This window comes from Panthera pardus, unplaced genomic scaffold, assembly GCF_024362965.1.
Source record: "Panthera pardus isolate Hobbes unplaced genomic scaffold, ASM2436296v1 HiC_scaffold_18, whole genome shotgun sequence".
NCBI classification, from domain to species: domain Eukaryota; kingdom Metazoa; phylum Chordata; class Mammalia; order Carnivora; family Felidae; genus Panthera; species Panthera pardus.
The window spans coordinates 16,743,190-16,755,642 of NW_026526743.1; the positions used below are offsets into that span (position 1 = coordinate 16,743,190).

General features: G+C 37.2%; 1 protein-coding gene across 1 annotated transcript in view; it reads right to left on the reverse strand.

Moving 5' to 3' along the window:
- Positions 1-359: 359 nt before the first annotated feature.
- LOC109251436 (zinc finger protein 383) overlaps positions 360-12,453 on the reverse strand; it is a 51,606-nt gene continuing 39,512 nt past the window's right edge. The window contains 4 exon segments of the mRNA XM_019423063.2: positions 360-1,882; positions 6,568-6,621; positions 7,855-7,953; positions 8,467-8,593. Of these exon segments, the coding sequence (XP_019278608.2) occupies positions 360-1,882; positions 6,568-6,621; positions 7,855-7,953; positions 8,467-8,593 (1,803 nt within the window).

Below are 12,453 nucleotides of genomic sequence, written 5' to 3' on the forward strand. Positions count from 1 at the left end.
TCATAGGTTTAAGCCCCACATCAAGCTGTGCTGACAGCTCAGAGCCTGGAGCCTGCTTCGGATTCTGTGTCCCTCTCTCTCTCTTGCCCCTCCCCTGCTCATGTTCTGTCTCTGTCCCTCTCTATCAAAAATAAACAAACATTTAAAAAAATTAAAATAAACAACAAAGTTTTTAAAACTTAGAAAGGAATGAGTTGTTGATGAGTTGTTGTTCCAATATTCATTTTATTCTTATGGTAGTTAAACTGTGAAACACATAAGTCATTCTCATATCAATTATATTTCTACATTTTCTCACCAATAAATTCTTAGGATTTCTCCTATTATGTTTCTAGGGTTTATCTTCCATGCCATGTTACCTAAAAGATATGCTTAAATACAAAGCTTCCTTTATACTATTTCTTACTATTATGAACTTTTTGATGGCGATTAAGATTTGAACCTCTTGCAAAAGCCTTCCCACATTTCTTACACTCATAGGGTTTCTCACCAGTATGAATCCTTTGATGCAGAATAAGGTCTGAAGAACGAAGAAAAGCTTTCCCACATTTGTTACAAGTATATGGTTTATCACCAGTATGGATTCGCTGATGCCGGGCCAGGTATGTTGCACACGTAAAAACTTTCCCACATTCATTACATTCCCAGGCTTTCTCACCTGTGTGAATTTTCTGATGTTGTGTAAGTATTGAGTCTCTACTCAAGATCTTTCCACATTCTTTACATTCATATAGTTTCTCATCAGCATGAATTAACTTGTGTCGAGAAAGTTCTGATGAACGACGAAAGGCCCTTCCACATTCCTTACATTTGTAGGGTTTCTCACCAGTATGAATCCTCTGATGTTGAGTAAGATCTGAAGACTGACGAAAGGCTTTTCCACATTCCTTACATAAATATGGTTTCTCACCTGAGTGAATTCTCTGATGTGCTGTAAGTATTGAGCCAGTACTAAAAGCTCTTCCACATTCCTTACATTTGTAGGGTTTCTCACCGGTATGAATCCTCTGATGCCGAATAAAGGCCGAAACATTACTAAATGCCCTAACACAATACTTACATTTATAAGGTTTCTCACCAGTATGAATTCTTTGGTGTTGAGTAAGGTATGAGGAATGACGAAAGGCTTTTCCACATTCTTTACATTCATTGGGTTTCTCACCTGTGTGAATCCTTTGATGTACTCTAAATATTGAACTTGTACTAAAAGCCTTTCCACATTCATTACACTCATAGGGTTTTTCACCAGTGTGAATTCTCTGATGGCGAATAAAGGCTGTACCATTATTAAATTGTCTAACACAGTACTTACATTGAAAGGGTTCCTCACTTGTATGAATGCTATGATGTAGAAAAAACTGTGAAGCATTAGTAAAGGTCTTCCCACTTTCTTTAAATTCATTAGATTTCTCCTTAGTAAAAATTATCTGACGTTGTATTAAGTGTGGGCCACTATTCAAAGACTTCATACATTCCTCACATTCATAGGATCTCACACCAATATGCACTGTATGATGTGAACTAAGTTTTGAAGTTCTACCAAGGGCCCTCCCATATTCCTTATAGTCATAAAATTTCTTGGCTGTATGACTTTCTTGATGTGTAGTAAGTTTTGAGTCCTGTTCATAGGCATTCTTATATTTTTTGCATTCATAAGATTTCTCTTTGGTATTAAATGTTTGATGTAGAGAGAGAGATGTATGCTGAATGAAAGGGGACATGTCTTCAGAGGTACACGAGACTTGGCCAAAATGTTTTTCCTGAGATCCTTGTTTAAGTCCATGCTTAGTAAATCCTTCCGTTATAACCCATTGAGATGAATTTATTTTATAGTTATCCTTTTTCAGAGATAATTTCTTGCTCTCACACCTAGATTTATATTCTGAAAGAAAACACAAATAAGACATTCACTTTTTTTGGTGGTGGTGGGGATAGACACAAAACTTAGAAAAGGCAGAATTACATTGACATTAATCTATAAATGTAAATATAAATTATAGTTCTTATATGGTGGCACAATTTGAGAGATAAAGTATAGAAATTGAAAAGTGGTAGAGGAAGGCATGGGGGAAAGGGATCAGAAAAAGATTAAGTCAATGATTGTTAAAGTTTGGAATAAGTTCAAAGTATACTTCGGCAAAAACCCAAAAGTCTGATAACCTAGTCTAGGTTATTTAATAGGTAAGTAACTTCTCTCACACATTCAGTGTAGCAAATATCATAGGAGGATATTTGCCAGTTTCTAGCAAAAATTATATAAGTATTTATCGTTTGAGCAATCCCAGTTCTAGGAACCCAAATATAATTTTAGTTAAGAATCTGAAGAGATTTATGCAGAAAGTTATCCACCACAGAACTATTTGTAAGAGCAACTGACTATAACCAATCCAAATATCCACCAACTTGATACTACTTGAACTCACTGTAGTGTATGCACACAGTAGAGTCCTATGTAATTGTATAAAGAAATAAGAAGTATCTCTATATTCCTATTGAATGATCTTCATCACTTTTTTAAGTTAAAGAACAAGGTGGAGTAAACTGTATCTAGGGTATGCTGCTACCATTTATGTAAGAAAGAGGATATATAAAGATATGTGCATAGATGCTCACATTAAACAAAACAGAGAAAGGATAAATCATGACATTTATACAAGATATACTATGGTGGGGGAATAAAAAAAATGGGAGGGGTAAATTCAAATATATAACACAAATGTAGTAGAAATTGATATTAGGTGAGGAATATACTATTTTTGCAACTTTTTGGTATATATAAAATTATTCCAAAACTTAAAAAAAAAAAGGAAAAAGAAGTCATGCCCATAAAAATCATGAAAAAAATATGTACTACTTCCATTGAACACTTTCTGGAAGATGTAGGAATAGTGATGAGACTAGAAAGGAGTATCAGTTACAAGCATAGGAAAACAAAAAACAAAACTGAAAATATTTGCAAATTTTGTGACTATCTGCATGGAAACTCTACTAACTACTGGAACTATTATTTCTAATAATTAATGAGTTATGGCAAAAATAAACACATAACACCAATAAAGATAAGTCAGTTTTATATGTCTTTTTTTTTTTTGCCACTGTCTATATGGAATTATTTTCACAACTTGTTAACAATTATTGAAAGAAAACCAGGACAGTAAAAAAGAGTGCAGAGAGAGTAATATCCCATGTAAAAGCAGGAAGGAGAATTAAGAATATAAATGTGAATGTGCTTTATTTCTGAAAAAATAAATGCAGAAAGGATTAATCAGACTACCCTAACCCCCACCCTCACCCCCCAAAAACTTTTTACCTAGATTGAGAGGGGCAATGAATGAGAGGCAGAGAGAGAGGAAAAAGAGCAGAGAGAGAGGGGAAGAGAATCCCAAGCAGGCTCCACACTGTCAGCATGGAGCCTGATGCGGGCTCAAATTCATAAACTGTGAGATCACGACATGAGCCGAAATCAAGAGTCAGATGCTTAACCAACTGAGCCACCCATGCGCCCCTAAGTATATTTTTATATTGACTTTTGAAGCATGTAAATGTTTTATATATTCCAAGTATAAATTAAAAAAAAAAAAACCCTAAACTCAACAATTAAAATAAACTGCATATTAAGCTGAAAATGCACAAAAAAGAATTAATCTAGCAATTTTTCAAACTGTACTCTGATTAGAAATCCTTAGTGTAACATATTCTAAGGGAAAACAGGAAAAGAAACAAAGTGTAATAAATCATGAATATGGCTTCAGGTAGGTTTTCCTGTCAGTAGTTATATGATATTCTAATTTTGAAACCGTTCTGTAGTATTGGGACAGAGTCCCAAGTCTTGGGACAGAAGACTTGAGTAACTATACTCATGTTGGAGGAAATAGGGTTTTTTCACTGTTCAAGAAAAAGTTACAAAACTGAAATGCAGAAAAGTGAGACAGAATCTCACCTTTGGACTTCAATTAGAGTTATTAGTATTCAATTATGAAAGATAGTTTCCTGGGGCACCTGGGTGGCTCAGTTAGTTAAGCGTCTGACTTCGGCTCAGGTCATGATCTTGTGGTTCGTGAGCTTGAGCCCCGTGTTGGGCTCTGTGCTGACAGCTCAGAGCCCAGAGCCTGTTTCGGATTCTGTGTCTCCCACTCCTTTGCCCCTCCCAGCTCACACTCTGTCTCTCTCTCTCAAAAATAAAGATTAAATAAAGAGAAAATAAATAGAGAAAATAAAGAGAGAGAGATAGGTTCCTGTCTCTTTCCATTTAATGGATATAAAAGCAATGGCAATCCAGTAGTAATAAGCACACTACACACTCATATTGGTCAATCAACACCATTCCCTATTACAAGAAACTAAGACTTTTTAAAAAAATTTTTTTTAATGTTTATTTATCTTTGACAGAGAGACAGAACATGAGCAGGGGAGGGGCAGAGAGAGAGGGAGACACAGAATCTGAAACAGGCTCCAGGCTCTGATCTGTCAGCACAGAGCCCGACGCGGGGCTCGAACTCACACTCACAGACTGCGAGATCATGACCTGAGCTGAAGTCGGACGCTCAACTGACTGAGCCACCCAGGCGCCCAAAGAAACTAAGACTTTTAATGAGCTGGCTAATTCCAAGTCGGGAGCAAGAATAATACAAGATGAGACTGGAACATATTTTTGTTCCAGGAAACAAGAAGGTCATTAAAGATTCATGCACTCATGAAAAAAAAAGGATGCAGAAGCTAGCTGTAAGGGGCTTTCAATGGCCAAATATGAATGATAGTTTAATATCAAAAAAGAATGATTACAATGGGTTATAAGATATTGATTTTTTTAAAAGAAGCAATGAATCTGTAGTGTTTCTCAAACAAAAGTGGAAAGAAAAATCTCTTTTTAATAAAGCAAGGCCAACCAATAAATGCAGAAAGAAAGCGATAAAATTAGAACTTTTCTAAGCTCAATGTAATAACTGTTTTGAATAAGAATGAATACCAAACATTTTGGGTGAAAGATTTCTAGAGGATAGTTATACAGTCTTCAAGTATTACTGCACTAATTATTTAGTATTTATAAGGGGGGAAATGTACCTTTCCAATGGAAAGTTCTGGCAGTCATCTCCAATCACCTTGACTTTGCCTCCTGATATGATGAATTAAGAAGTACACAACCCTGGGGTGCCTGGGTGGTTCAGTCGGTTAAACGCCCAACTTCGGCTCAGGTCATGATCTCATGGTTTGTGAGTTCGAGCCCCATGTCAGGCTCTGTGCTGACAGCTTGGAGCCTGGAGCCTGCTTTGGATTCTGTGTGTCTTTCTCTGTTCATGCTCTGCTCTGTCTCTCTCTCTCTCTCAAAAATGAATAAACATTAAAAAAATTTTTTTAAGAAGTACACAACCCCAAGTATCAAATCAGACAAAATTGCTTAATGTGAATTCAATATTGGGGTTGTGCTTAGATAAATCCTGAATGTAAAACATTATAGGACAATTTGACATTCACTGTTAAAAATATTCTTGTTTTGAAAAAAAAAAATGGGCAAGATATTGTTCTTGATTCCAAGACTAAAAGAAACAGAATAATTTATTTTTAAAAAGATACACATTCCTCAAGATGATGTAATAAAATTGAACATATGCATTGTATACATTGCTGGAAAAAGCTTTAAAAATCGTCTACTTTTAGGGGCACCTAGGTGACTCAGTCAGCTGAGTGTTTGACTCCTGATTTTGTCGTGGTTGTGAGATTGAGCCCCACATTGAGCTCCGTGTTGAGCGTGCAATCTGCTTAAGACTCTCTCTCTCCCTCTCCCTCTGCCCCTCTCCTGCTCACCTACGCTCTCTCTTTCTCTCTCTCTCTCTCTCTCTCAAAAAAAATGTCTACTTTAAAAAAATCGATCATACTGGGCACCTGGGTGGCTCAGTTAAACATCTGACTTCAGCTCAGGTCATGATCTCGTGGTTCACGAGCTCAGGCCCCATGTCGGGCTCTGTGCTGACAGCTTAGAGCCTGGAGCCTGTTTTGGATTCTGTGTCTCTCTCTCTCTGCCCCTTCCCCACTCGTACTCTCTCTCTCTGTCTCTCTCTCTCTCTCAAAAATAAATAAAACATTAAAAAAATTTTTTAATCAATCATAAAAATATGGGAAAAATCTATTTACAAAAGAAAGTATAGAAGAATGGAAGTTTCAATTAGAAATTAAAATTGGAAGAATCTGGAAGACAACCTCATTATGCAAGTATATCTCTATTATTATATATTAATATTATAATATATCTAAAAGTTTATTAAGAAAGGAAGGCATATGATATAGTGTTTTAGAGGAAATCCATGATGAATTTGTATATATGTGTGTGAGTTTGTGTGTGTATATAATATAAATGCATGTAATATGTGTGCTATAGTTATCTATTTATGGGATGTAAAAACTCATTTTAAAAATTGATTTTGAAAGTTAACTTCTATCTGTTCATCAGCAATTCAGATGAAAACATGTCCACTATATCTAAACTTCTTTGATTTGACTTGGAGAGGCAATGTAGCTTATGAGCTAAGAAGCATGTACAGCTTGGGTTTAAACCTTATCTCCAACACTTACTAGTTGTTGACCTTGGACAAGTTACTTCAAGTCTCTGTGTCTCAGTTTCCTCTTCTGTAAATAGGAAAAAATAGTATTTTTGAAAAATAAAAATCTAATTATATCACAGCTCTGCTTAAAATCTTTTACTTATTTCCACTTCACTCAGAAAAAGTTCAATCATAATTTACAATGTCATCATAAACTGACTCTTTCCAACATACACATCTCTGATCACAGCTCATACTCTTCTCCTCTTTGTTTGCTCTGTCCCAGACATTCTGGTCACCTTCGTGCTCCTTATACACAATGAGCCTTCCTGCCTCAAGACTTTTGTACTTACTGTGCCCTCTGCCTTGAATCATCCATGTTCATGACCTTCTCCCTCACTCCCATTCTATTTTATGCTGATTGCATGCATCATGCAATGCTTGATCATCCTCCCTCACCTCAATCTCTTCTTGTCTGCAAACTCTACTATCCTATTCCAAGCACAGGACCTTTACACCCAAAACTCTCTATCAAGGTGACTGCAATCACTCCTAGGGCTCCAACTATTACAACGCTGTGAGGCTTTTCCACCATTTAGTCTTTAGCCATTTTCCCTGGTTGTGGTATTTGAACCGCAAATAATTCCACAATTATAATTAATTCCACATTTTGAATAATTTTTATGGATTTTAAAAAAAGTTTTTATTCAAATTCCAGTTACTTAACATGCAATGTAATATTAGTTTCAGGTGCATAATATAGTGATTCAACACTTCCATACATCACCCAGTGCTCATCACAGCAAGTGTACTCCTTAATCCCCATCACCAATTTTTCTCAATCCCTAGGCTATAAGTTTCTTAATAGCTGATATATTTTATAATGCTCTAGAAAAATATTCTCCACAACACAGAATATTAGGAAGTGTTGGCTGAAAGAATGAATACATGAATAAAATAATGACTAAAAAAACTGAATATATTGAATACCAAAATGTTTAAAGGCATGACACATGTATAGACCAAAGGCAAGAGAGAGTGAACTAATGGAATTAGATCTCACATAAAAGTAGAAGCTTCTCATTAGAATTACCTACTAGGAATAGGCAGAAAACATGAGAGAAAAGAAGCATGGAGAGTATTAGGTTGAAGATGGAGGTGTGGGCATTTGGAAGTTCATAGTGTAGTTTACTTTTCTTAATAGTTGTGGGACTTTGGGAGGAGATTCCTCCAAACATCTCAAAGATGTGGTCTCCTCACTGAGCAGCTGGTTTATATCCAGCGTTCCTTTTCCCTTACATAATCATCAATCACTTACCTAGGTACGGGTCCCTTGTCAGCTCACTGTCAAAAACACTCCATGGCTCCTTCCCTTGCTCCAGTAAAGAAATCACATCTGGCTTGGGAATGCAAAGTCCTACTCACAAGAAAAGAAAGGAGATTTTTGTTGTAGGTATCCCAGGACTCAAATCCTGTCCTGTGAACAGCAAATAAAGGGTGATGCCACTATTGGAAGGGCCACAAAAAAAGCAGAGAAGATGGAGTTGGCCTTGGGACCAATGAAACTACATATTCCTGGGGTGCCTGGGTGGCTCAGTTGGTTGAGTGTCTGACTCTTGGTCTTGGCTCAGGTCACGATCCCAGAGTCATGGGATCAAGCCCCACATCAGGCTCTGCACTGAGTGTGGAACCTGCTTGGAATTCTCTCTCTCTCCCTCTGCCCCTCTCCCTTGCTCTCTCAAAACAAACAAAAACAAAATAAAACAAAACAAAACAAAGCCATACATTCCCAACTCTACAAATCTCAAGCCATTTCTTTAGGAATAGGGAAAAGAAATACATAGGATATATGAGAGGAGTTGAGAAATTCTTCTCAGGGAAAGCAAATATTCTAGAGCACTCTAGACTTTTTGGATAAAGGTATGCTTACCAACTGAGACGAGGTTGCTATAATTTTCCAACATTACATATTTGTACAAATTCCTTTGAGTCGAGTCCAGGCATTCCCACTCTTCCTGAGAAAAGTCGATAGACACATCCCTGAATATCACAAATCCCTGAAACAAAAAACCTGAGTTATTCTTGTGTAATGAAAATAAATGACTTCATGGCAGAAGGAGAGATGAGAAACAAAAGGAGAGGAAGTAAAGGAGAGTTTTGGAGAAATGGAAAGGAAAGAAATGGAGAGCAAACAGGGTGGGTTCAATACCTGTGATATGAGTGAAGACTAGAGTTAGTGTTAATCAATGAGCAGGATTCACACAACCCAATTCCTACAGATAAAAACTGTGCCCAGTGAGTGAATCCCAAGGTCCATTCTGGTTTTAAAATATACTAAATCCAATTAAGAGGAACATCCCAATTAAAAAAAATTTTTTTAACGTTTATTTATTTTTGAGACAGAGAGAGACAGAGCATGAACGGGGGAGGGTCAGAGAGAGAGAGAGAGGGAGACACAGAATCGGAAACAGGCTCCAGGCTCTGAGCTGTCAGCACAGAGCCCGACGCGGGGCTCGAACTCACTGACCGTGAGATCATGACCTGAGCCGAAGTCGGCCGCTTAACCGACTGAGCCACCCAGGTGCCCCGGAACATCCCAATTAAAAAACTAATGAGTATGTAGTATATTCTCAGTAAAGAGGAGTATGCTCCTGCTTCCCCTTCCTCCCTGAAAACTCAAATTATAAATAATTGGTAAAGTCTTGAAAGGGTATCAGAGGATAACATTTTAGAATAATAGGAATATAAAGAAGATCTTAACATTTTGGAGGTGCCTAGGTGGTTCAGTTTGTTAAGCATCCAACTCTTGATTTCGGCTTGGGTCATGATCTCACAGTTGGTGGGTCTGAGCAGAGCCCACTTGGGATTCTCTCTCTCCCCTCTCTCTCTGCCCCTCCCCTCCACACCCTCTCTCTGAAAATAATAAATAAACCTTAAAAAAATCCAAAAATTTTCAATAATCAGAAAGCAGGTCACGTGAAACGTACCAGAAAACAGAAACACAACGGCCTGCTCAATAGTGGCCCAAAATGGGGTGCATGGGTGGCTCAGTGGGTTAAGCATCTGAGTTCAGTTTAGGTCATGATCTCACAGTTCATGAATTCGAGCCCTGCATTGGGCCCTGTGCTGACAGCTCAGAGCCTGAAGCCTGCTTCAGATTCTGTGTCTCCCTCTCTCTGCCCTTCCCTCACTCATGGTCTCTCTGTCTCTCAGACAAAAAATAAATAAACACTAAAAAATGCTTTTAAAAAAATAGTGTCCTAAAGTGACAAACAAAACAAAATTTAAAATGTTAACAAATTTAGGGCTGCCTGGGTGGCTTAGTCAGTTAGGTGTCTGACTCTTGGTTTCCGCTCAAGTCATGATCTCACTGTTTCATTGGTTCAAGCCTTGCGTCAGGCTCTGTGCTGGTGGCACGGAGCCTGCTTGGGATTCTCTCTCTCCCCTTCTCTCTCTGCCCCTCCCCCACTCATACTGTGGCTGTCTCTCTCAAAAATAAACTTAAAAAAAATTTTTTAATGTGACAAATTTTGCAATACTGAGATATGAACTCTCAACTAGAGTCATTTATTCAATCAAAATTTATACAAATGTGAGGTTGTATAAGACATTTCTGCAGAAGCAAAGGATCACATATGTTATCTCCTCTGCACCATTACTCTTTTGTTGTTTTTTATTCTTTTATTTAAAACAAAAGTTTCAGCTTATTGACGTATAATCAACAAATGAATTGCATATGTTTAAAGTGTACAATGGGATGATTTGACATATGTTTACTTTATGAAATGATTACCACAATTAGGTTAATTAACATATTCATCACTTCACATAGTTACTATGTGAGGTAACATAAGTGAGAACACATAAGTTATACTTTTTTAGCAAATTTCAAGTACATAACACAGCATGATTAACTATAATCACCACGATGTACATCAGATTCCCAAAGTTAATTCATCTTATCACTGAAGGCCTATACCCTTTGACCAGCATATCCCTATCTTTTCCTCCAACCCAATTCTCCTTTGTAACCACCATTTTATTCTGCTTCTGTGAATTGGACTTCTTTTTTTTTTTTTTTTTTTAGATCTCACATGTAAGTGAGATCATTACAGTGTTTGTTTTTCTCTGTCTGGTTAATTTCAGTTAGCATAAAGTCTTCTAGATACATCCATATTTTCATAGCTGAATAGTATCTCATTATATGTTGCTGTATTTCTATCTATCTACTTATCTACCTACCTACCTACCTATCTATCTATCTAGATGTCTATAAAGAGAGCTCACATCTATTTTATCCATTCATCTATCAGTGGACACTTAGGTTGTTTCCATATCTTGACCATTGTAAATAATGCTGCAAGAAAATGAACATGGTAGTGTAGATATCTCTTCAGGATACTGATTTTGATTTCTTAGGATATATACCCAGAGATGGAACTGCTGAATCATATATTAGTTCCATTTTTTTTTTTTTTAATTTTTTTTTCAACGTTTTTTATTTATTTTTGGGACAGAGAGAGACAGAGCATGAACGGGGGAGGGGCAGAGAGAGAGGGAGATACAGAATCGGAAACAGGCTCCAGGCTCCGAGCCATCAGCCCAGAGCCTGACGCGGGGCTCGAACTCACGGACCGCGAGATCGTGACCTGGCTGAAGTCGGACGCTTAACCGACTGCGCCACCCAGGCGCCCCTATTAGTTCCATTTTTAATTCCTTGAGAAATCTCCATACTGTATTCCCTAGTGGCTGTACCACTTTACATTTCAACCAACAATGTACAAAGTTTTCTTTTTCTCTATTTCCTCACCAACACTTATCTGTTGTCTTTTTAGCACAGGTCTGAGATATCTCATTGTGTGATCTTCAGATTTTCCCTAGTGATTAGTGATGTTAAGTACCTTTCTCTTAAAAAAAAATTTTTTTTAATTTTTTTTTAACGTTTATTTATTTTTGAGACAGAGAGAGACAGAGCATGAACTCTGAGCTGTCAGCACAGAGCCCGACGCGGGGCTCGAACTCACGGACCGCGAGATCATGACCTGAGCCGAAGTCGGACGCTTAACCGACCGAGCCACCCAGGCGCCCCTTAAAAATTTTTTAATGTTTGTTTATTTTGGAGAGAGAGAAAAAGAGCACACGACTGCAGGAAGGGCAGAGAGACAGACTCAGAATCTGAAGCATGCTCCAGGCTCTGAGCTGTCAGCACAGAGCCTGACACAGGTCTTGAACTCATGGACCGTGAGATCATGACTTGAGCCTGTCAGAGGCTTAACCAACTGAGCCACCCAGGCACTGCTAAGCACCTTTTATGTACCAGCTGGCTATTAGTATATCTTTTTTAGAAAAATTCTATTCAGATCCTTTCCCCATGTACAAATCATGTCATTTGTTTTTGTTTGTTGTTTGTTTGTTTTGTTTTGTTTGCTATTGAGTTATAGAAATCCTTATGTATTTTGGATATTAATGGCTTATCAGATATATGGTTTGCAAATATTTTCTTTCATTCCATACATTGCTTTTTCATTTTGTTGATTGTTTCCATTGCTAGGCAGCTTTTTAATTTGATGTGGTCCTGCCTATTTATTTTTGCTTTTGTTGTCTGTGTTTTTGGTGTCATATCCAAAAAATCATTGCTCAGATGAATGTCAAAAAGCTATTTCTTTACATTTTCTTCTAATAGTTTTATGGTTTCAGATATTACATTTTCTTTACTTTGTCATTCATTTTTTCTTTGCTCCTATCTGACTGGGTAATGTCAAATGACTTGTCTATGACTTCACAGATTCATTCTTCTGCTGGGTTAAGTCTGCTGTTGATGCATTTTTCCTTTCACTCATTGTATTCTTCAGCTCCATATTTCCTGTTTTTCTTTTTTATGATTTCTATCTCCTTGTTAAATTTTTTTTTGGTTGTG